A 25915-nucleotide genomic window follows, 5' to 3' on the forward strand; every position below is an offset into this window, starting at 1 on the left:
TGGGGATGGCCACTGGGTGAACTAGTCACAGAATCCTTCAAGCGAAAGTGTGGAGTCCTTACCTCTGGACGGCCAGGGAATTACCGTCAGAGTATTTTAAATAGTATAGCTTTCACTAAACTAAACTAAGTGCTAGAAAATTGCATTTCTGGATTTGTAAGTACAGATGTATAGAGAAGTCTTACTTCTAAAATGTATTTTCCAGTACCCAGACTTTGTAAATATATTATTTTAAGACAGCGTTTTAAATTCCCAGGTAATTCTGGTACTTATAGTTGTTAAAATCAATATCAGGTCTCTTCTTCCTTGGAGCCGACAGTGTATCTTTCTGCCTCTTCAGAACATAGCCATCCCTCTCACTCAGCAATAAGCACGGAATGTTTTGGTGTGTTAACTCTCTGAATAGAGCAAAATGCACACGTTTAGAGTTTTCCATTCGTCATAATGAGGCATTTGTTGCTATTGTTTGGAAACCAGGAATAAGCTAAAATCTTTATAAAAAGTTAGCATTTTATTTATGTCTAAACACACGGGTTCCACATAGGACAGTTCCATAAGTTCTTCTGCTTCAGAGGACCCTACAGATACTCTCCTGAAGAAGTGCCCCGTATTCCAAAGTTGCCTCTTCTCTCCCTACCTACAAGTCACATCCCCTCAGCAAAGACTGGGGTGAGAACTAACCTGATTAGCATAGTTCACCATGAGTTAGGGGGAGCTAAGAGAGCAAAGTAGAAAAAAATACTGGCTTTTGAAGCTAGGTAGGCTGGGGTTTGAGTCCTTAGCCATGTGGCCTTTGGCAGTCTTGTAACCTCTTTGTGGCTTCAGTTTCTTCATCTGTAAAATAAAGATAGATTCTGCTATGTCTCAGACGATCGGTGGGAGGATATATATAAGAGCCTAGCCTGGTATCTGGCAAATAGTCGACTTTAAACAAATGAGTGTTATTACTGTGTTATCCATATTACTTCAGTTTTCCCATTGCCCATACCTTCCTATTTTTCTTGCTAATAATTTTGTTTTTTAAAGATACTGCAGTAGTGAAGTAGAGTGGGTAGATCAGGGGATCATTAACTGTGTGATCTGGAGCCAGTCCTTACGTTTCCCTGGGCTCTGGTTTCCTCATCTGAAAAATGAGATCATTGGGTAAGATCATCTTTAAGATCTTCCCCACCTCTAACATTCTGTAATCTGTCCCATTCCCAAACTAATTGTGTTTTCCTGTATTTGATTTCCCATAGATAGTAGACCAAAGGTCAGTGATGGTTTTCTAAAACAAGATGGTTCTTTCCTGGCAGAGCTTGCTCCCTGTGGATGAAGCACCCACCCTAGAAGCAAAATCTGTACTCCCTCAGCTTTTGTTGCTACAGACAATTTTAAAATTTATTTCCAGTTGCAGGTCACCAATGTTCTGTCCCAGCCTCTGACTCAGGCCACTGTTAAACTAGAACACGCTAAATCCGTTGCCTCCAGAGCCACAGTCCTCCAGAAGACATCGTTCACCCCTGTGGGGTAAGAACTGAGCACATCTCTGTAGGGTGCCAATATACTTGTTTTGGAAAGTTAGCCTGCAGCCAGTATAACCCAGATTTATGTGGTTATTACCAAGATCATAAAACCAAATTTACCTAAATTTAGGATTATGCTTTATTTATAATAATATGTCATGAACATTTCCCCCATAGGATTAATATTCTTCTATAGTCTTATCTTCAGTGGCTGTGTTATTGTTATGTAAATTTTTTTAAAAATTAAGGGTCAATTTTTTTTTTTTTTTGCGATACGTGGGCCTGTCACTGCTGCGGCCTCTCCCGTTGCGGAGCACAGTCTCCGGACGCGCAGGCTTAGCGGCCATGGCCCACGGGCCCAGCTGCTCCGCGGCACGTGGGATCCTCCCAGACCGGGGCACGAACCCGCGTCCCCTGCATCGGCAGGCGGACCCCCAACCACTGCGCCACCAGGGAAGCCCAGGGTCAGTTTTTATATGAAACTTCGTTAAGTATTAAATTAGTAAGTTAATGAGATTGGGAACTGAGTTTTAGAGAGAAAATGCATTTCTTACACAGTTGTAAAGATACATAGGCAATATGTGAAATTAAAAAGCAAAATCATTTTTTTTAACACCTTTATTGGGGTATAATTGGTTTACAATGGTGTGTTAGTTTCTGCTTTATAACAAAGTGAATCAGTTATACATATACATTTGTTCCCATATCTCTTTCCTCTTGCGTCTCCCTCCCTCCCACCTTCCCTATCCCACCCCTCCAGGCAGTCACAAAGCACTGAGCTGATATCCCTGTGCTATGTGGCTGAAAAGCAAAATCATTTTTACGAATGATCAGTAGAATGGTAAATGACATTGAGGGTTTTGCCATGTAGTTAGAGTTAAGAATTCTCTACCTTTTTTTCCTCTTTAAAATAAAAATTAATATTTTAAAATTAAATTAAAAATAAGATGTATCCTTTTTAGGAAATTCACAAAGCACAGGAAAGTAGAAGTAATGCAGAAAGTTACCTACAATTATACTACCCTACACCAACCTCTTTGAACATTTCTACTTTTTTTTGTTTTTTTTAACGTAATTGGTATCCTACTGTAGACTTAGCTGTTTTGCATTTAGTTGTGGAAGACTTACCCGAAGGAGGTGGGATTTTTAGGAGCTGAGAGGGGGGGAAAATGAAAAGAAGACTTTCGAGACTTGAAAAAGGAGGTCATTTTAGATCGTTTTGAAGTTTGCCCCTCATTATAATCTGTAACTGAGCAGGAGGTGGCCCAGGCGGGTGGGAAGTTGAAAAGTGAAGAAGTGGTGCAGCCCTGGACCATCTCAAGGAATGCCTCACTTTGTAGGCCGTTTGTTATATTTGTGACTTTCCTATGTGAGTTCTTGCTAACCCCACTGTCATTCTTAACAGGGATGTTTTTGAGCTAAACTTTGTGAATGTCAAATTTTCCAGTGGCTATTATGACTTCTCTGTCAAAGTTGAAGGTGACAACCGTTATATTGCAAATACTGTAGAGGTAAGTGCTTTTCTTGTTGCCCCATCTCCATGTTAATATACACAAGGAAATGACCAAACAGGCACATAGCATTAACCATCTGGTATATTGACTTCACTTATGACCAAGTTAACGTGAATATGTTGAGAGGGATAGGTTTGAACTGTGCTGTTTGACAGACTTAGCCAAGAACTTGATCATAGCAAGTTTTCTTTTATTTGTAAATTGTTCATTTTCCATTATAATTTAGCATTACTATCTTACATAAAATTTAGGAAGTAGAAAAAATTAAAATCACCCATAATTCCACTGAGGTATAAATATTCTTGAGATGTTTTCTGTGGTTGGCCTTGATAGATTTATTTATTTATTTTTAATTAAAAATTTTTTTTTGTTTTATTCCCCATGATAGATTTAGAAAAGTGCTTGATGCTAATTAGGGGATCAAAAGCATCAAGTGACCTGTAGCACCATAGTGAGTCTGTCTGGGTAAAGTACAAAAGAAAATTGGTAATCCTTCATAACGAACTATGTTTCAGATGTTTAGCTGACTCTAGTTTTGTTGAAGATCCACGTGGTTTTTTAAAATTTATTTATTTATTTTTGGCTGTGTTGGGTCTTCGCTGCTGCGCGTGGGCTTTTTCTAGTTGCGGTGAGTGAGGGCTACTCTTCGTTGCAGTGTGCGGGCTTCTCATTGCAGTGGCTTCTCTCGTTGCAGAGCACGGGCTCTAGGCGCGTGGCCTTCAGTAGTTGCGGCACGTGGGCTCAGTAGTTTTGACTCACGGGATGTAGAGCACAGGCTCAGTAGTTGTGGCGCACGGGCTTAGTTGCTCCACGGCATGTGGGATCTTCCCGGACCAGGGCTCGAACCCGTGTCCCCTGCATTGGCAGGCAGATTCTCAACCACTGCGCCACCAGGGAAGCCCCAATCCACGTGGCTTTAAGGATGGAAAGCTATGCCTCACTTATCTGATGCTTTGTGGGAATGTGGTATTTCACATTAGTGGTTTTCCTAGCTAATTGAAGTTTGCCCCTTCAGGCACTGTAGCTTTCATTTTAACCTTTTTGGGTAGAAGTTTATTTAAGATGAATTATGTATTTTCCTACTTTTTAAACTATGGGATATGGTTTAACCTCTTCTTATTCTGGCTTAGGATCATAAGTATGAACCCTTCATTGAAAGCCTGTGACATGAACAGTACAGTTCTATGTGCTTTTGCTTATTTTATTCTTACAACAATCCTAGCAGATGCGTGGAGTCCTCTTCATTTCACAGACGAGACCCAGAGGGGTAGAGTAACTTGTCCAAAACCTCCAGCTTGTCTGTGCTTGGGTGGATCCCCTGCACAATACTGGTTTAGTCACTGTGCCCTAGTGAATATTGAGCTAGCTTAGAGGCTGCAGAGCTGTGTGCAGCTCCAGCTCCTGGCCTATTTATAATATTACTTTGTCCTTACTGCTTCATTTCTTAATGTTTCTGCCACTGTGTCTTTGTTGCACCTACTTGACCACATTGTCATGCATTCTGTTGGGTCAGGGGAACTTGAAGTAGTACAATGCCTTTCCCGAATAGTTAAATATATGCTGTTTGTGACAGCTATTTTCTTCACTATTCAAATGTCATTTTCCACTCACTTTTCTTTTTTAATGAAACGTTTTCATTTTGAAACAATTTCAATCTTAAGTTGTAAAAATAATATGAAGAATTCCTGTATACCCTTTACCCAGCTTCCCCAAATGTTAACATCTTATGTAACTGTAATATTATTGTCAATACAAGGAAATTAATAATGATACAATACTATTAATCTATATAGTCTTCATTCAAATTCCACTAGGTATCTTACTGATGTCCCTTTTCTGGTCCCAGATTCAACCTGGGATCACATATTCCTTTAGTTGTCATGCCCTTTTACTCTCCTCCAATTTAGGATAGTTTGTCTTTTGTGACTTTGACACTTTTGAAGAGTACTGGCCAGTTACTTTGTAGAATGTCCCTCACTTTGGGTTTGTCTGATGTTTCCTTTTAATTAAATTCAGGTCATGCATTTTTGGCGAGAATACACCAAAAGTGATGCTCCTTCTCAGTGTATCCTATGAGGCAGTATATGCTGTTGATATGTCTCATTGCTGGTGATGGTAACCTTGATCACTTGGTTAAGGTGGTGTCTGCTAGGTTTCTCCATTGTAAAGTTGCTGTTTTTCTGCTTTATAATTAAGTGTCTGGTGGAGTGATATTTTGAGACTCTGCAAATATCCTGATGATCTTGCCTGTAAGAGTTATTAATGTGGTGTTTGCCAAGAGGTGATTTTCTCTTTCATTCTTTCTACATTATTAATTGGAATTCTACTGTAAGAAAAAGCTGTCCCCCTTCCCTTGCATTTAGTTATTCAGTTACGTATAATACTTTGGATTCATGGATACTTATTTTACTCTGTAGGTTATAATCCATTACTGTCATCTTTTATTTTTTTTGCTCATATTATCCCAAATTTGGCCTTTGGAGAGCTCCTCAGGTTGGCCCCTATGTCACTTTCTTTTACTGAAAGGACAAGGCAGCTAGAAAATTTGACCTTTTCAAAAGTGGGGCATTACTTAACATAGTTAGATTAAACATTTATATTAAAAGTTTGGCAGAAAGGATATTTTCTGGAACTCTAGTCTCTCTGCCTTTTCTCTACCTCATGTCTGACCTTTTTGGGCAGGAGACATCTGATCCTACTCCATTCACTAACACAAGATTTGGATAGAAATGATTGTAGTGTGTACCTTGAACCTTGAAAATCCAGATTCTTTCAATTTTAGTTTCCTGCATTAAGGGGCCTTATTTGCAACTGAGCACATTGAAAGGCAAACTTTTTTTTTTTTTTTTTTTTGGCCTGAAACCTCCTTCCTTCTACCTATACAATCTTGATAACAACATATCCAATATAAGTGCCATACCCATACATCACAGCCATTCTTAACCCTTCCTTTCTTTCCACTTCTGGTCAGTCGCCATGTCGATTCCACCTTTAAGTGGAATGATTCCTTTAAGTTGCATGATTCCTTTGTTCTTCAGCCCCAGTTTTCCTACTTGGGTAGATCCCAAGTAGGTAGATATGTAGTTTCCAGCCAGTTTCACTGTCTTCAGTCTCTGCCCCTTCCATTTAATAAGCACCGTAAACACCACTAGAATTATAAAATCACAGTGTTCCCCTAGTTAAACATTTCTTTGGTTCTCTATTGCCTGTGAATAAGGTCTAGACTCCTCATTGTGGCTTTAGAAGGTCCTCCACAGAGCACATGCGCATCCTTCATTGTGGCTGCATCCCCATCCCCTCAGCTCTAGCTGCTCTTGACCACATACTCATCCTCATATACATTTTATGTGCCCAGTACACGTAAAGCCTTTGGACTTCTCTTGTTTCTTCCATGGGGAATGTTCTTCCCCTCCCTTGCTGAACTACTCATTCTGTAAGGTCTAGTTCAAATATTGCTCCTTCATCTGTGCTCCCATAGGATTTTAATTTTATTTTATTTTTTATTTTGGACTATTTAAAAGATACAGAAAAGAACAAAGAATAATATAATGATTGTCATATACCTACTGGCCACTCATCTCCCTCAAGCCCTAACATTTTGCTATGTTTTTCTCCTTTGTTTTATTTTGGTAAGAAATAAAGCCCTGTAGATTGAATTTAAGCTCTCTGTGTATTCCTCACTTTTTCTTCCTCTTTCCCCAGATTTGAGGTGTATGTTCCAATGCCAGTTTTTATATTTCTGCTACATATGTATTTTTAAGCAATTTATTGCATTGATTTCCATCTTACCAAAATTTATATGCTTCATTATACTATATGTATCCTCTCGCAATTTGCTTGTTTTCACTCAATATTAAAGACAACTAGCCATATTTACGCACGTAGAACTAGAGCTGTATGGATAAATATGAAAATTTTTCATAAAATTGTCTTCCTTTTATGAATGCATCAGATTTATTAATTCATTTTCTGTTGGACATTTAGACTTTCACTGTTACAGACAATGCTGCTGTGAATATCCTAGTACGTTTGCTTATGCACATTTTGTTTATCTAGAATGAAGTTGTGGGATCGTAGGGTATGTTCATCTTCCAGCTTTATTAGGTTTTGCCAAATTGCTCTTTTCTTCATATTTGTACCAGTATTTGCTATTATGAGTTTGGATAATCTGATGGATAGGAAATGGTTATCTTGTTGTTTCAATGTTTTTCTTTGGTTTCTAGTGAGATAGAGCATCTTTTCTTGTGTCTATGGACCATTTAGGTTTCTTCTTCTGTGAATTGTCGTGTATCTTTTGTCTTTTTCTTTTGGTTTGTTAGTCTTTTAATTATTGATTTTTAGGAGCTACATATATTCTGGAGCTATATATATTAGTAAATCCCTAGTTATAAGCATCAGACATTGTCCCTCAGTGTTGCTTTATGGCATCTTTCGATGCACCGAAGTTCATTTCAATGAAGCCTAATTTAAAAGTCTTTTTTTCCCTAGATTTTACTTTTTGTGTCTTTAAAAAATTCTACGCTGCTCCAAGATAAAAAAGATAGTCTCTAATATTGTCTTCTAACAGTTTTAAAGTTTTTTTCCCCGTATATTTAGGGCTTGTCTACTTGGTTTATTTTTGTTGCTGTAGTATTTTACACCCTGTCCATAATTGTTCTTGCTGCATTGTATTACTATTGTTTGCTTATAAGTGTTGCTTTTTCACTGGGCTGGGTGCTCCCTATGGGCAGAGACCAAATCTTATTTTTTCAGTGCTTAGCTTCCATCTCAGACCACTTAAAAGAAGAAAAGGATGGAGTGGTCTAAACATTAAAGATGTTTCCCCACATTCCAAGGCCCTTAGAACTATGGTAATTCATCTTCTAGGGGTGAGCCTTTTACCCTACACAAAGTAGCTTCCTTTTTTCTTTCAAATAACAGCTTTACTGAGGATATATGTAATTCACATACCATAAAATTACCCAGTAAAAGTATATAATTCAACATATTTAGTATATTTAGATGAGAGTTGTGCAACCACTACCACCATCTAATTCCAGAGCATTTTTACCACCGCCAAAAAGCAACCCTGTGTCTATTTGTAGACACTCCTTATGCTATAGGAATATATCCTCCTCCCAGTCCTGGCAACTACTAACCTACTTTTTGTCTCTATGGTTTGCCTATTTGGGACATTTCATGTAACTGGAATAATAAAATATGTAGCCTTTTGTGTTTTTAACTTAGCATAATATTTTTAAGGTTCATTCATGCTGTAGCATGTATCAGTACTTTATTCCTTTTTATGGCTAAATAATTTAGTATTCCATTGTGTGGATATACCTCATTTTGTTTATTCATTCATCACTTGATGGACATTTGGGATATTTCCATGTTTTGGGTATTATAAATAATGCTGTTATTTACATTCATGTACAGGTTTTTGTTTGAACACCTGTTTTCAGTTCTTTCAGGTTTATGCCTAGGAATGGAATTGCTGAGTCATATGATAACTCTATGTTTAACTTTTTGAGGAACTGGCAAACTCTTTCTCAAAGAAGCTGCACCATTTTACATCCCCACCAGCAATGTGTGAGGGTTCCAATTTCTCTATATCCTTACCAACTCTTGTTATTTATTATCTGTCTGTTTCATTTTGGCCATCCTAGATGGGTGTGAAATGGAATCTCATTGTGATTTGATTTGCATTTCTCTGATGGCTAATGATATTGAGCATCTTTTTATGTGCTATTTGGTCATTTATATGTCTTTTTTGGAGAAATATCTATTTAGGTCTTTTCCCCATTAAAAATATTTTATTTTGTCTCTTTATTTCTTCCTTCCTAATCTATATACTTCTTTTTTCCTTTTCTTATTACATTGTTTGTCTTTTTATGTTCTTGAGTTATAAGAGTTCTGTATATATTCTCTTTTTTTTGTATATATTCTTAATACAAGTTCTTTATCAGATATATGATTCACAGATATTTTCTGACAGTCTGTAGCTTGTCTTTTCCCTTTCTTGATGTTGTCTTCTGAAGCACAAAAGGTTTTAATTTTGATGAAGTCCAATATCTTTATTTTTCTTTCATTAATTGTGATTTAAGTGCCGTATCTAATAAACCGTTGCCTAATCTGAGAGCATGAAGATTTACTCTTAAGTTTTCTTATAAGAATTTTGTAATTTTAGCTCTTACATTTAGGTTTCTGATCAATTTTAAGTTAATTTTTGTATGTGGTGTGAGGTAGGGGTTCATCTTCCTCCTTTTACATGTGGATGTGCAGTTATCCCAGCACCATTTGTCAAAAAGACTGTTCTTTCCCTGTTGACTTGTTTTGGCACCCCAGGTACTGTCTGACAGCTCCCCATTTGCTCTATTTCCTGAAGAGAATAGGGCAGAGTCCCCACATTCCAGCCCTTTCCCCCCCGATCCCTTTCCCTTTCCGGGGCTCCCCCAATAAACTATTTTCGTGCCAGCTACAAAAAAAAAAAAAAAAAAATCAGTGTGACCATAAATGGTTGCAGTTATATTCCACTAATCTATATTTTTATCCTTATACCAGTACTATGTTGTCTTGATTATTGTTACAGCTTGGCTTTTTGTTACATCAAATCTGGTGTTTGCACAAGCGTTTCTATGGTCGTTGGAAAAATTAAATAAGTACAAAGTAACAGAAATGGCTAATAGCTGTTACTCATGCAATGATAGTAAGCTCCCATAGAGGCCATTGCTGTCCTTTTCCTTCCCAGTGATGGAGTAAGCGTTAAAGATCTCTCTTCATTATGTTAAGCTTTATGTGTGTGTGCGCATGTGTTTGTGTGTGTGTGCCTGCCTGTGTGCACGTGCATGCTCTGACCTCTGTCACATATGCAACTTTACTTTGTAATTTCAGTAATAGTCATGCTTAGAGCCTCAGAGCGGGTCAGCAGGTCCTGTTTACTCTCCTGGGAGATGCTTGACATTGGTCAGAGTGCATTAATGGTGGTTTGGTGTGGAGGACCTGTAATAGCACTCATTGACATTGGACTTGCTGTCAGGGGAAGCTTGGGTTTTAGAAGCTGTCATTAGCATTAATTGCCCCTAATGCACCATCATTTTTGACAGTAATGAGCTAAACAGGGAGGTTATTACTCTCAGCAGAAAGACTGCATTTCTTGGCGTTAAAACATTTTTTGGGGTGTATGTGGCGTGCAGTACAGGCAAAAGAAGGACTAGTTGATGCACTGTAAAGCAGGTTTAGCTGCATTTAAAGTGGCTAAACAAGTCCCTTTCTTATTATAAAAACTAATCCTGCAGTGTTAGTTTGAAGGAAGAAGCAGCTAACCAACAGGGATCCTACTCTGAACTCTTTACAACAGGGTTTTGAAAAAACCTCAATTTGATTTAAGAGAGTAGCATAAAAATGCTTTTCTTTTCAGTGTTTCCAGAGACCCATTTGTAATAAGATTTTAGGAGTGGAAGGACTTGTTTTAAATGGTTCCTTATTTAAGAACAGCCCTACGGTGTTTCTGTGCAACACAGAAAGCTGTAACTTAGGAGGCCTTTTAAAATTAGGCTGAGAGCAAACCCAAAATGACTTGAGTTCACTGCAGTTTGCCCTTTCATTATTCCATGTGTCTGTACTGTGAATGCTTACAATGTCTTCAGAACAAACACAGTTGAATCTTGATTAGCAGGCTTTAGTGACCGTGTTATTATTGTAAGTTTATAGTCAGGATTCTAAGTAAAAACCCACAAGTTGATGGCTTCCTTATCACTATAATTAGGATACACTGAGGAGCCTTACACAAGTCTTTAAACATGTTTGTGTTTATTCATCTGTTGAAAGGGAGAGTGATTGTCTTTTAAATCATATTTATTGGGTGGTACTTTTTTTTTTGGCCGTACTGCATGGCATGTGGGATCTTAGTTCCCTCACCGGGGATCGAACCTGTGTCCCCAGCATTGGAAGCCTAGAGTCTCAACCGCTGGACCACAAGGGAAGTCCCTGAGTGGTACTTTTTAATACAGAATCATTTATAAAGAAGAAAGTATTTGTCACACAATGCCAATGCTCAGATAATCCCTATTTTATTTTTATTTATTTATTTATTATTATTTTTTGGCTGTGTTGGGTCTTCACTGCTGTGCGCGGGCTTTCTCTAGTTGCGGCAAGCAGGGGCTACTCTTTGTTGCAGTGTGTGGGCTTCTCATTGCAGTGGCTTCTCTTGTGGAGCATGGGCTCTAGGCGCTCAGGCTTCAGTAGTTTTGACTCACGGGCTCTAGAGTACAGGCTCAGTAGTTGTGGCACACTGGCTTAGTTGCTCCGTGGCATGTGGGATCTTCCCGGACCAGGGCTTGAACCTGTGTCCCCTGCATTGGCAGGCAGATTCTTAACCACTGTGCCACCTGGGAAGTCCCAATCCCTATTTAAAAAAAAATAGGAGTAAAATATGCATGTAGTTAAAAAAATTCAAACTGCAAAAAGGTATATAATGAAACATTAGAGCCTTCTCTCATCCCTTCAGTCCAGTCCCTCTCCTTTGAGCAGGGGTCCCCAGCCGCCAGTACCACTCCGCGGCCTGTTAGGAGCCAGGCCGCACAGCAGGAGGTGAGCGGCTGACCAGCAAGCAAACCAGGCTTCATCTGCCGCTCCCCATAGTTCGCATTACTGCCTGAGCCACGCCATCCACCCGCCCACTCCCCCACCCCCACCCCCACCCGTGGAAAAATTGTCTTCCATGAAACTGGTCCCTGGTGCCAAATGGTTGGGGACCCGCTGCCTTAGAGGAATCCATTAGTAACAGTTAACTGTATATACTTTGAAAAAGAAGGATGCCCATATCATTGAATGTATGCATATCCTTTCTTATTTACACAAAAGTAATCCTTCTATGAAGAGTTGTGTTCTTTGCTTTTGTTACAAAGTAGAGGTTTCCAGCTTTCCCCTTGGGGTCTATTCAACTTGATGGCCTCCCCCCACCCCTCACCCCCCCACTCCCCTGCCATAATTCACCCAGTTGCCTGGACTCAGTGACAGGCGATGTTAAATATAATTCTGCCAATAGATGGCTGTGTATTCAAAAGTAGGAGGTGGTCTCCATATCAGTCCACAGACACCTACGTTGTTCTTTTTAATTGCTCCATAGTAGTTCAAAGTGTATGTGTGTGTCATTATTTCTCTAACTAGTCTCCTCTTTATGGACATTTAGGTGGGATGATGATTTTAAAATCACACTTACAAATTAAATGATTGAGTCCTTAAGAGAATGAGTCGCAGAAGTGAAGAGGGAATTACCTAGTTAATGGTGATGAAGATTGCAGAGTAATTACCCGTGAAAACAGATTATTTTTATAGCATGGAGTATTGCTAAACTCATGCTTCTCCTGAAACCAGAGGACTGCCTAAGCCCTCCTGCTACACATTTCCCACTCCCCAAACAAGGGCTGCCTGAGGCCGACTTGGGTCACAGTTCCTTCTGCTGTGCTTCCATAGCACTTTGTCCATCCCTGCATTAAAGCAGCAGCCTGGTCTGTTATAATTTAGCTTTGCCTTTATGCTTCCCTTTGGGACAGGAAGTGCATCTTGCCATCTCTGTCTGTCCCTGCACCTAGGTGTTCCAGATGCTCTAGGGGGATATAGGGAAGTGGTCTCAGTGGGGTGTCTTGCTAAAAATCAAAGCTCTTTGGCTACTTCTTTGCTTGAGCCGTCCATTCCAGTTTTTCTTCAAATGGAAGTGCTGTTAGTGCCTCTCTGGGTTGAGCTTTATAACAGCAAAGTTGGCTCTGGTTCCAAGCCCTGTATGAGTTGTGAAGCTGTTGGCTCAGCAGAGCGCCCAAGAGCCAAAGTGGAGGATACCAGCCCTCTCCTTGGTGGTTTATTCAACTTGAAGGCCATTTGTTCCCCCTCCCTCCCCCACCCCCCACCGTAGTTCACCCAGTTGCCTAGATTCAGTGACAAGCTATGATGCTAAATATAATTCTGCCAATAGGCAGCTGTGTATTCAAAAGTAGGAGGTAATAATATGCTTATAGACTTTGGTAGTCTTTTACATTTAGGGTTTTTTTTTTTTTTTTAAGCAAAACAGAACACCCCTATTCAACCTGATAATTGAGGTTGTTGTCACAAAATAGTTATTATGGAGGCTGTTAAAAGGAATTACTTGATCGCTATCTTTATCTCTTTTAAATTTTTCTTCTTTGCCCTTGATTTGAGGTTCTCACACCTTGATAGTGCACTTCAGAAAAATGCTGAAGCTCTCCTTCAATTATTTGCCCAGCCTTCTATCTCTATTCCTTGATCCTAACTTAGACTGTAAACCAGTGTATGTGGCAAGGATCTCTTTAAGCATTACATTCAAGCTTATCAAATATTTGGAAGTCTCACAGATATGTTTACACATTAAAAGTGCCTTGGGATTGCATAATTTGCACATTGAAACTTAGATTTTAAATAAAAAATTTAAATAAAAAAATAAAAAATTTCCCTTGAGGTAGACTTTTAGCATGTTTTCTGTCTCTTTTGGAATTTTATGTTTATTTTAATCTAATTTTTAAAATTTTCTTGTTTACTAGCATTGGCTGGCCCCTCTTTGTGAAAATGTTTATAGGGAACGTATAGAATTAAAGCAACCTAAGAGTTAAGATGGACTGGTTTGTGCTTGTAACAAACTCCAAATCTCAGGGGCTTAAAACAAGTTTCTTTTTTGCCCATGCAAGGTATCTTTAATGTGTCAGCTGGAGACTCTGCTTCACGTTGCCCTTACTCCAGGACCCAGGCTGAAGTAGCAAGCTCCTTTGTAGGTCGTCTATGTCCATGTCAGAGGAGAAGAGAATCACAAACCGACTCTTAAGTTTCCACTTGGAAGTGACACGCTTCTGGGCAGAGCCAGTCACATGGCCATACCTGACTCCAGGAGGGCAGGGAAGTACATTTCTGCCACATGCTCAGAAGGAGAAGCAGAAGTACTTGGTGGATGGCAGAGATGACTGCCATAGCTTCTTAAATCTTCCTGGGCAGACCTGTAGTCTGCTTGGCACAAACTTAAGTGTTGGCTGGGAAGTTGGACAGGAAGGTGCCTAAGAACGTGGACTCTAAGTCAGGATGCCTGAGCCTGAACCCTGGCTCTGCCTTACTAGCTATCTGAACTTGAGTGAATGGCTTCATTGCTCTAATCTTTAATTTCCTCATCTGAAATAGCACTACCTTAGAGTTGTGGTGAGGATTAAATGAGATAATCTTTAGAAGGCCAGTGTCTTTCACATAGTAAACACTCAATAAACATTAGCTGTCATTAGAATTGAGTACTTGTTGATTTAAATTATTTGAAGGTTACTACTTAAGGAGTTTCTCCCTTATTTATTTTAAAGTACACATGAAGATACCTACTTTTTTTCTTTTTGTTTCTTTTTTAATATATACCATTCATTCAAGGCCAAAGAAAGGAAGAAGGGATAAGAATCAAGGAGTTACTTTTAGGCCTCAAGATGGAAGAGGTAGAAATACTACTGGGATGGGTCAGTTTTACTAAAATCATTGAAGACTCCTGTCCTAGGATTATTTTCATGCCTTTACTCACAAGTAAGAGAAAAATTTGGATATGTATATTAATTCCTGGTATACTCACCAGCTGACTTGGCGATTTTCTTCTGTGTTTCACCCTAGCTCAGAGTCAAGATTTCCACTGAAGTTGGCATCACAAATGTCGATCTCTCCACTGTGGATAAGGATCAGAGCATTGCACCCAAAACCACGCGGTAGGTGGGATGCCTCCTGGGTACAGGGAGATTCCAGGCTTGAGCTGGGAGGAGCATGCCTAGGCACTGAGCCCCTTCAGATGTCATTTCTGTGTCAGCAGTGACCCAGCTTGTACTCCAGATGAAAGAGGCTGTCATTCCTCTGGCACTGCATCAGGGTGCTGCTTGGCATCCAGACAAATTTGGGGGTTGTCTATATCAGTGATCAGTCCCTGAGCAACTGTTTATTAACAGTCCACAGCGAGGTAAGGAGCTTACCTCAGAATGTAAGTCTGCGTCAGTCAGCTGTGTTACCAAGCACATTATTTAGTTCAGATGTCGATTCTTTTTAAAACAAGACTTTCTTTGGGGTTTTTTTTTTTTTTTTTTGGCCGCATTGCATGGCTTGTGGGATCTTAGGTCCCCAACCAGGGATCTAACCCTTACCTTTGATAATGAAAGTGCAGAGTCTTAACCACTGGATCACCGGGGAATTCCCTAAAACAAGACTTTCTTAATGGAGGAAGCAGTGTATTAATTTATTTTCTGATGTCATCTCTTTATCTTCACAGTCTTGAACTTGCTTTTAGGGGCCTCATGTCAACTCTCTTTGGCCCACAGTGAGCCTGAAATCAGTTGTACATCTCACAGGTCCTTAGAAGTGAGATGGCAGATACCCAGCGCTAGGGCTGTGAGTCCCTTTCTCAAGTCCATGGAGGGCATCACTGATCAGTCACAGCATTTGTTCCTGCTGAACTCAGAATCTTTTTTTTTTTTTTTTTTTTTGGCCGCGCCATGTGGCATGTGGGATCTTAGTTCCCCGACCAGGGATCGAACCCGTGCCTCTTGCATTGGGAGCACAGAGTCTTAACCCCTGGACTTCCAGGGAAGTATTTCAGAATGTTTTTTAACACAGACTTCTAGGTAACCATTAGTAATTGATCAGAGTTGGGCCAGAACATTGTATGAAGCCATTTCTCAGCTCTCTCCCAGATCCTCATTGGGTGCGGGGGGGAGGGGGCATCTAGACATCTGGGTGTAGTTCAGACCCCAAATTTACTCAACTGGGGTGGCTATAGATGCCAAAGAAAGTAGGGGAACCTTCGAGGCTGTTTTGAAGATGGGATATTAGCCAGAGACTAGAAGCTAAGCATTCATTCATTCCTTTTAAGTCACGTGGAAGGGCTAGGCTTTCTGCCTCTGGCTTGGATATTTTTATAGTGACATTGGAAATGAGAGCACTGTTGAGAATCCACTGAAATAATGTCTGTAAGAGTGCTTTGCAAAGTTTAATACTCTACATAGATAAAGAGTTGGCATTACTCATAAGTAAATATAAAGCCTAAACATGAAACGTGGCCCTTGTGAGCTCTGTAATCACTTGGCTTGTCTTTTATCCCCTGGCCATTTTAATCTAAAGTCCCAGGAGATAGCTGTGAAAAGAAGAGTTTTCTCATCAAGCCTGCCTTTTGAGAGAATGACTTTTTAAAGCTCAATTTCAGGCAGAAAAATAAATTGAAACGGTGTCCAGGAAAAAAAATGCAGCATTAAAAAAAAGAAAAAACTGTATATACCCTTCTGTCCTTTGCGTCTCCTACCTCCTAGTCTCCCGACCCTGCTCACATATGCTGCTAACGTCGATCCTGTGATTTTTTTTTTCTCCTTGTGGTTTTGCCAGAGCCCTCCAGTCCGCCTGTGAGCTTGCATGGGGACATGTGAGCCCCATTGGTGCCTGACTTGGTTGAGTTGATATCCTTAGGTCCTTGAAGTGAAAGCCTGGAGCATCTGCATTTTCCCCAGACCCTGATGAAAGTTTATTCTGTGCTTTTCTCAGTCCTGGCTTTATCAATCCAATTTGCCCTCAGGCCACAGACAATTCTCCACTCTGTCCACAACAGAAAAGTGTTACAATTGGGAGAGGGAGGATTAGGCAGTGAAGTGAAGTTTGTATTCTTCTCTCTTGTCTCAGAGATCTGCAGATCCTCCTCTCTGAAAACTTACCTTATAAATGTCTCTTTCAGGGTGACCTACCCAGCCAAAGCCAAGGGCACATTCATCGCAGACAGCCACCAGAACTTTGCTTTATTCTTCCAGCTGGTAGATGTGAACACTGGTGCTGAACTCACCCCTCACCAGGTCAGGAAAGAGCGCAGACGGTTCTCTTGGCCTGAAACATTGATGTACACGATAGTTGTTGCCGTGGTATATAACACTGAGTCGAGAAAATTCCGAATTCCTGCTTTCAGATCTTCACTCTGAACCCTGACAATCCATCGGGTTCTCCCACATGACACTCTGCCCCTCTTATACTGGTTGTAACCCTGAACCTGGAAGGCACTCTTCTTTTAAAGAGATTAGCTGGCATAGAAAAGATATATTTAAGGAAGATTAGCACTTAATTGAGGCTTTTTTCTTTCTGACTAAAAAACATATATTAAAATAATTTTGAAAAAAGGAAAACCTAGGAAGTGAGCCCAAAGTATGCTTTTGTTCTGGCCAAAGCAGATTTTGTAGGAATCTGAAAACTAGCACTTTTTAACTCGTGCCTCCCTCGTGTTATGAAACCAATAGGCTTCATTTCTGTTTTCCATATATAACATAATGATAATTATTATTTAAAAGATTTTCAAACTGTATCTTTTCCCCAGAGAGTCTGATATGGCCCTTGTCCTCTCAGACACCTCCTTTCCTGCCTCTGTCATCCCACTTGATTGAGAATAACTGCTCTGAGCCCTGCCCCATCCACGGTTGTATTGTAAAGGGAAGTTCAGAGAAGTACTTTGAATGTGGAAAGATAGGAAAGAACGTGGGACCTAGTGGCCTTGTTTTAGGTGCTTTGTAGCAGTACTTCAGCAAGAGCTAGCGGACTTGTGTCCATGCTGAGGGGCAGACCATGGAGGGGAGTGGACTCAACTTGGAAACCTTTTTGCTTTCTGTTTCTTGTAGCTGCAGCTACTGTGCTTGTGCCCAGGCCCAGAGTGGCTGCCGCCAGCACCGCCGTCCCGGCCCTTCTCTGTTTCTCCTCCCTCCACACCCAAGCTCCAGAGAGCTCGGTCAGGCCACTTAGCCACGACTAACTTTTCAGCCCCTTAGCACTTCCCACCTCCTTCTCAGAATGACATCTGCCAGTGAAACAGCACAAGGGAAGACAGAATATGAAGAGAAGTAATTACAAGACAAAATTGGTGGGATTAGGGTTAGGGCAGGAAGAGTTAGTGAGGAAGTATAACTTTAACTGAATACTCCTCATCTCATCCAAGATTCTGTTTTGGAAACCCTGGCTTACAGACCTCCTAGGTAGAGATGACATTTTGTAGATGAGCCTGGCTGCTGCCTGTGCTTGGCTGTGACAGGAGGAATATCAGGCATCCAGGCTTCTAAATCCCATTCTTGGCCAAGACTGCTGGAGTCAGGAGGCTTCACAGCTCTGGGCCTCTTTCCCTAAATACTTTGATGGTGGTTCTTTGTTGCCCAGGTGTAAAGTAACAAATGAGATTTGTGTTTTTTCTGTGGATCCAGCACTAGCTCTGTGACCATGGCAGCTCATTTAAACTCCGTGCCTCATGATCTGTGAAATGGAACCGATCTACCTGCTTTGTTGAATTCTTTATTTTGAAACACTTGAAAGAAAAGCTGAGTGGATATTAAGTTTTGCTGCAGTTCTAATTTGCAGAAACCTTAGTTTCTTAGGCCATTGGGGGGATAAGGTGATTAGACTCATACCATCATTGATAAATGTTTGTTGACTAGCTAGTATATAGTGGGTCCTACACTAAATGCTTTGCCTACATTATTGTGACTCTTGACATAGATATACCACATGTAGAAGTTAATCTTTCTATCTTAAAGATGCAGAAATCAAGGCTCAAGGAGGTTAAGTAACCTGCTCAGCCAATTAGTAGTGTAACCAAATCTGTTTGTCTTCAAGCTAGGCTCTCTCTGACACTGGGCTGCTTTGCTCGATTAGAACTCTGCCTTGCTATCAATCCCCAAGCCTTCTCTCCTAAATCTTTAACTGGAGGCACTAGGAAATTGAAAATGAGCTTCTTAAAGTTCCACCTCATTTCCCTTCTTTTCACCCTCTGGTGAAGAAGTTAATTGGGCAGCAAAGTGGCCAAAAGGCTGGCAGAAAGAAGAAATTACAGCAACAGCAAAGGGCTTAAATCATCCACAAACTGGGCATTCGGCCTACAAGTCGTTGAGAATTGGCTGGACCCCTAAGTTAAATTTCTTATACTAGCAAAAAGTGATCTCTGATCTCTGAGCTAGTAAGCAGGGTGGGACGGCCACTCCTCCTGCTTTCTCGGGCAGGCCTGGCAGATCCCAGAGCTCCCACTGCGATGAAAGAACTGACAGCCTGCTGCCTTGTTGATTTGATGTTGGGCCCGGAGGGAGTTTTGAAATTATCAGATGAAGGGTTGCGTTATTGTTCTATCCAGACATTTGTCCGACTCCATAACCAGAAGACTGGCCAGGAGGTGGTATTTGTTGCGGAGCCGGACAGCAAGAACGTGTACAAGTTTGAACTGGATACCTCTGAGAGAAAGCTCGAATTTGACTCTGCGTCCGGCACCTACACTCTCTACTTGATCATCGGAGATGCTACTTTGAAGAACCCAATCCTGTGGAATGTGGTATGTGCCTCCATGTATCTTGACCCAGGCAAGAGTGGCTGTGCTGCAGTCAGACACAGACAGCTCCTCTCCAGGGCATGGGCTCCCTACCCTGGCCTCGCCCTGCCACCCAGGGCGCACGCATTGTGAGGTGAGGGGCTGTGTGCTGTCCCCATTAGTAGTCTTAGGGGCATGCACATGGCCTGGCACGTCTTAGGGGTTTAATAAATAGTGATTGAGGGAATGATTGATGCATAGATTTGCCCTCATGGGTTCTAGCAAATTTCTATAAAAGTTGTAGTAGAAGAAGGTTTTCATAATACAGCAAAGCACTATGGGGGGGGTACATAGATATGAGATAAAGGCTTTGAGATATGGCTTGGCCTCACAGTGTGGGCCAGGGAGGGGCCTAAGATTTGAAATCCAATTCCAATTCAGGATGGTGTGGGACAGTGAATTGTGGGATATGCAAAATGCTAATTAACTAATAACCAACAACTACAAGGTGTATTAATAGTTTACATAGTGTGTTTCACTTACATAACTCACTTTTGACTGGTGTGTTAAGAGAAAGCTTGAAAGACATGGCATTTGAACTAGGGAAGAATTGCAGGGGTTTATCAGAATAGTATCTGGGGGACTATAGATTGATTGCTGGGGGAACAGCCTCCAGAAAAGCTTGAGGTGCTTTCAATGAGATATGAGTTGGGTCCATTTTGCTGGAGCACCTGAATCTGGTCCAGAGCAGTAGGCCGTGAGGTTGGAAAGGTAGCAGAGGCCAAACTGCAGGCCTTGAGTGGTTGGCTCCCTTTGCAAGACAAAGGGGCAGCTGCATTTTCTTATGTTGTATTCAAAGCTCCTTTTCTTCTCTTGGACTTTGGGCTGCTTTTTGTATGAGAGCACATTTTCATTTCTTTTTTTTGGGGGGGGGGGGGCGTCTGAGACTAAATTACACTTCCTAGGGACATGGAGCAGTTTCTGATTGCAACTGTAACAGCCTGAGTACCAGCTGGGATTTTTGTATTAGGCAGCTCTGTGGGGCTCACCAGACCAGTAGAAAATTGGAACTCTTGGTCTAAAAAGGATTTTCAACAAATACTTATTTTGTTCTTGAAATTTTTACTGCCTCAGTTTGTCGGCTAATGGATCAGAAGTGATTGGACTGCTTGGAGCTTTTTTCAGTTATGGTCCTGGACGTGAGTTAGGAGATACTGTCCTGCTGATGAGTTTCGCCTCCTTCTCTGCCCCTGTGCCTTTAATGGCTGCATTTATTTTTTTAGGCTGATGTGGTCATCAGGTTCCCTGAAGAAGATGCTCCGTCGACTGTCCTGTCCAAGAACCTTTTCACCCCCAAACAGGAAATTCAGGTAGATCCCAAAAGAGTTCTTCACTAAACATTGAAGAGAAATGTGAAGTGGACACAGTGAGAGAGGGCAGCAGACCCCTGGACACTGGCTCTGGTCCCTTCTTTAACCTGTTTATATGATGTTTTATAGTTTGGTCTTTGCCATCCTGTGGATCAGTCAGGGCAAATATCAGCCCCATCCTAGTGCTTAAAAAACAGGCTCAAGCTGCCCACTGACCAGCTCCCAGAAAACAGATAGTTGGAGACAAAATCAGAACCTGAATCTGTTTTCCTAAACATGCAGGAGGTTTAGCCCTCAGATCACTGCTTGATACTACAGCACACATGGATTTGGCTTTGTTCCTCTCTGCTCCTGCATAGACCAGGGGCCCACAGGTGGACAACTCAACTGGAGAACAGGGCTTTTCTCCCCTAGGCAAGCCCTTCCTCTCTCCTGGAACTCACTTTCTTTGCATACAAATATTAGCAATCCCTGCCCAGCCCAGCCCATAGGACTGTTGTGAGGATCAAAATAGTTCACAGATAAGAAAAGAAAAGCTTTGAAAAGTTTCTGAAGCAGTTCACAAAATAAACAATAATTATTAAACAGTTTGAGCACTGGTTAAAGAAACTGAGGTAGAGCCACTCGGTGGACTGTTTGCAATCGTGAGAAATGATCATACTGCAGTAACAGGGAAATCCCCATTTGAATTAATGTTGAAGTGTTCCAAGCAGACCACTTACTCTTATTTCACTGTTAGAAAAAGGCCAAGGGCCCAAAAGCTAGAGTAGTAGGATTTCTTTTTTAAAATCCTCCTAATGTTGCTATAGCATCGTTTAAGAATGTCAAATGCAGTTAAATAGTGGAAGGTATAAGCATGATGACAGAGGGTGCTGACTGATTTATAGGGTTGGAGTAGGCAGCAGTGACTGCCACAGGCAATGTTAGAAGTCCCTTCATGACAGTGGCAGCAAAGAGGAGCTGAGGTTAAAAAGTTGGGAACAGGAGTCTCAGGTGGAGGAGCTGCCTTGTTATGGAGCTGGGTTGGCTGGACACTGGCAAGCAAGAAAATTTTAAATTATTATACGCCAGTTAGCTAATTTAAGTTGGTTAGCAAAATATGATAGTGCTATCCTAGGAACCCAGAAGCATTATGAAATCCAGAGTCCTGCCTTGCGTGTGTCACCCCAGCCATCCAGATACCCGGGCACCGTCTTCGATACTAGGCAAATGCTGCTTGATAGGTTGCATTCTCCAGCCTCTAAATGGCAATATGTCTTGGAGGGAAAAAGAGGGTTGGTCAGGAGTAGTGAACTGGTGTAGTGTCTTTGGAAGCAGGCCTCTGGAAGCAGAAGCCCCTGTTGAGAAGAGGCGAAAGGCTAAGTGGCCACTCACGGCCAGGAAGTTTCAGCCTCTGGGAGGCATTTCCTCTTCTTGACTGTCATTGGCGTTTGGTTCCTAGTACATATACATGGCAGCCCCCGCTGGGAAGAGCACGTTTTAAAATATTCCTGGCTTGTCTTCTTTTGGCAGCACCTGTTCCGCGAGCCGGAGAAGAGGCCCCCCACGGTGGTGTCCAATACATTCACTGCCCTGATCCTCTCGCCCTTGCTCCTGCTCTTTGCTCTGGTGAGTAGCTGTAATTAGCATGGGCAGCGTGTGTCTGGCGCCAGACTCAGCAGATGTAGCTGTTCCAAAGGAGGCTTTGTGCTCTGGCCTCAGCACAGCTCCAGAGGGGTCCAGCAGCTGTGACCCAAACCGATGGTCAAAAAATTTTAGAATAACTAAAATTCCCCATTATGGGGGAGCAGCCAGAAAAACTGATCCATTATCAAGGGGCATGAGAAAGTACCCAGTAACCGTTAAAAATGGTAAAAGTGTATAGACGGGGATGCTCTGTAGGAACGTTCAGATGAGGTCAAGTGTGAAAAAAGCAAGACCGGATGCTAATAGCTATAGAAAAAGTGAGTACAGAGGCTGTGCATTTCAGCACTGTTTGGAGCATAAAACTATAAACAACCTAAAGTCCTCATAAAAGCAAGTGTTAAATAAATTATGTACATTCATACAATGGAATAATATGCAGCTCATTAAAAGAATGGATAGGGCTTCCCTGGTGGCGCAGTGGTTGAGAGTCCACCTGCCGATGCACGGGACACGGGTTCGTGCTCCGGTCCGGGAAGGTCCCACATGCCGCGGAACGGCTAGGCCCGTGAGCCATGGCCACTGGGCCTGCGCGTCCGGAGCCTGTGCTCCGCAACGGGAGAGGCCACGACAGTGAGAGGCCCGCGTACCGCAAAAAAAAAAAAAAAAAGAATGGATAGATTTATGTACTTGTCAACTGATATGACGAGGTTGCCAAGATGTTCTATTGAGTGAAGAAGGCAAGGGGTAGGATAGTATGTTTAGTACAGTGCTCTTTGTTTAAAAACCTTAAAAAGGCATCATCTATTAGTGTTGGTCGCCTCTAAGGAGGGGGCCTTTTAGGGAGTATAGAAGAAGGACATTTTTACCTCTTATACTTTAATGTACAGTTTGAATTTTTTTTTTTTTTTTTTTTTGCGGTACGCGGGCCTCTCACTGTTGTGGCCTCTCCCATTGCGGAGCACAGGCTCCGGACGCACAGGTTCAGTGGCCATGGCTCACGGGCCCAGCCGCTCCGCGGCGCGTGGGATCTTCCCGGACCGGGGCACGAACCCACGTCCCCTGCATCGGCAGGCGGACTCTCAACCACTGCGCCACCAGGGAAGCCCTCGTCTCTTTTTAAAAAATTATAAACATAGATGTAAATCCTCAAAGTTCAGAGAATTTTGAGAACTGTATGGAAAACTCATTAGATCTTACTTTTGGAAAGTTGCTTGTGTTCCTAATTCATTCATTGATTTTAATAAAAGAATTATTGGTCAATCTAAATCTGGAAGGCATGCCACAAGCTTTCAGAAACCAGACCTAGGATATGGGCACCTGTTCTTTTGAGTGATCAGAATTTCAAAAAGCATGGAACCCACAGCAAGAGCGTGTGCATCCTCCCGACTGCTGGTGGGTTTATCTCACCAATACTTAGAGAAATTAGCAGGGGTGCCAGTTACTTCATCACAAATACAGGTTCTGACCTTTCAGCCTCATGGTTTCACCTGTTTTAAAATAGAAAAGTTTGCTGTCATTAAAAATGATGTTCAGGTTTGAGTTACCCAAGCGCATTTGAGAGCAGGTGTTGGAATGCCTTTCTAAAGAAAAAAGAGAACAGTTTTTTCTGAGGACTTATAATAGGGTGGTCGTCACTTGGAAAATTCCCTGTTCTTCAGGTGTGCATGAACTTTTAAGCCCTTAGGGCTGTTTATTGGATTAGCATTGGCATGGCATGTGTTGCCTCCCTTTCAAGTTCTAATGTCTTTTTAATTTATTTCTCCCCATCGTTCAGTGGATCCGGATTGGTGCCAATGTCTCCAACTTCACTTTTGCTCCTAGCACGATTATCTTTCACCTGGGACATGCTGGTAAGCGCCCCAGGCTGCTAATTCCATTTAACCTCCTTTGACATTTTGCCTGCCCACGCAAAAGCCCTGTTAAGTAGACCCACAGCCTATTAACTATAATGACTTAATAGCATAACATTTCCCTCTTCCTCGTGGCCTTTTACGACAGTTAATATGATGATAAACCTGTTTGGCCCATCAACTTAGAACAGCTGTCATTATATTGGGTTTCATTGTACTAGGCTGCCGTTGGCAGGCCGTTTTACCTTCATTTAATAGCTCTGTTCATTTCCAGAGATTACTCACTTATTGTATCTTTACATTGAGCCATCTTCCTGAGTGAACAGCATTAATGCAGTTTCCAACGGTTATCTTCCCCCAACGTATTGATCTTCACATTTGCTAGCGGCTGTGTCTGGACTGTAGTCGAAAACAGTCCCTTCCACAGTCAGACATGCTGTCCTGCATTGTTCTCTTGAAAACTTAGGACCTAACTGTTACAAGACAGTAAATTCACAAATCAGTTAGGCGTTTCAGAAACTTTCGATACTATTGAATTGGTGACCCTTGCATTTCACTGAGACATTAATATTCTTTTCTGATTTCTTTGACTCTTTCAGGAGTCACCCTCTTTGTGTCCATAGTGTGCTGATTCTGTAGGGGTCCACAGACGAATCCCTTGAAACTCTAGGCAAATGTGTATCTCTGTTTTCCTGGGGAAAGAGAGAGTTTGTAACTTTGATCAAAAGTCTGACAGTGGTCCATGACCTCAGAAAGGGCTAAGAACCCCTACTGTAGTTCATCTGTCATCCTTCTGGGCAGAATTGACAGGAAGACCTTTCTCTCCAGCCCAGTTAACTGAATTTGAGTGATGGCCCTCCCAGGTCAGGCTGAGAACAAAACCTGAATATAAATTTGTTTAGAGCCATGACTTTTTTTGCCAGAGTGCTTTTTGCGTACATTCCCTCATTTGATTCTCATCACAACCCTGATGGGGGTGACCAGGGTAGGAATTATGCTCCTTGTTTGATGGGTGAGAGAATTTAGGCTCAGAGAAATTAAGTGGCTGCGAAGGGCAGAGCCTGGGCCAGAACCCACGGTCCTCAGTGCCCAGACCTGAGCCCTATTGACTAAACCTTCCTCCTCTGTCCACCTTGCTTCCTTCCTAGTCACAGTGGCAAATTAGCCCTAAAAATTTTTTTAATGAAAAGAAAAATGATTCATTCCTTTAATCCTATGGGCTTTCATTCAGAATTTTAAAAAATCAACTGAATCCCAAATATAACATGACATAACTTAAAAAACAAACAACAACAAAACCTGCGTTAAAGAACAAAGATGCGAGCTGGAATATGGAACCAAGTTGCTGAGATCTGGTTTTTACCTGTGGATTTCTTGGTAGCCAGGGCTGAGAAGCAAGTATATTGAGCTGTTTATTTTCTGGCATCAGATAAAGGGAATAAAACATGCTGGTCTATAAATACAGACCTCTTAGGATCTGCAGTTACTGGCTTCTAACTGTCCTCTGCCCAGGGCAATGTCACTGTTTGACTTAATTGGCTATCATGACGCCTGTTCTCGTAGCTATGCTGGGGCTCATGTATGTCTACTGGACGCAACTCAACATGTTCCAGACCCTGAAGTACCTGGCCATCTTGGGCAGTGTGACGTTTCTGGCTGGCAATCGCATGCTGGCCCAGCAGGCAATCAAGAGGTAAGGTTGGGGGCGGGCCAGGGACCCAGAGTGGGATTAGAAATACTGTTG

General features: G+C 41.7%; 1 protein-coding gene across 5 annotated transcripts in view; it reads left to right on the forward strand.

Annotated features, from left to right (window-relative positions):
- Positions 1–25915, forward strand: part of RPN2 (ribophorin II) — a 53968-nt gene that overhangs the window by 23295 nt on the left and 4758 nt on the right. For 4 of the 5 annotated variants that reach the window (XR_002179538.3, XR_012326285.1, XM_004313910.4 and 1 more), the window contains exons 8-16: positions 1391–1509; positions 2911–3016; positions 14645–14736; positions 16737–16851; positions 19155–19349; positions 20609–20695; positions 22208–22303; positions 24096–24171; positions 25735–25864. Coding sequence is in view for 3 of the 5 variants with exons in the window: in XM_004313910.4 (XP_004313958.3) it covers positions 1391–1509; positions 2911–3016; positions 14645–14736; positions 16737–16851; positions 19155–19349; positions 20609–20695; positions 22208–22303; positions 24096–24171; positions 25735–25864 (1016 nt within the window). In the remaining 2 variants the exon portion in view is untranslated. The remainder of the gene's footprint in view (positions 1–1390; positions 1510–2910; positions 3017–14644; positions 14737–16736; positions 16852–19154; positions 19350–20608; positions 20696–22207; positions 22304–24095; positions 24172–25734; positions 25865–25915) is intronic. The other variant, XM_073792977.1, reaches the window with a different exon arrangement.

The sequence above is a fragment of the Tursiops truncatus genome, chromosome 15 (assembly GCF_011762595.2).
Source record: "Tursiops truncatus isolate mTurTru1 chromosome 15, mTurTru1.mat.Y, whole genome shotgun sequence".
Lineage (NCBI taxonomy): Eukaryota > Metazoa > Chordata > Mammalia > Artiodactyla > Delphinidae > Tursiops > Tursiops truncatus.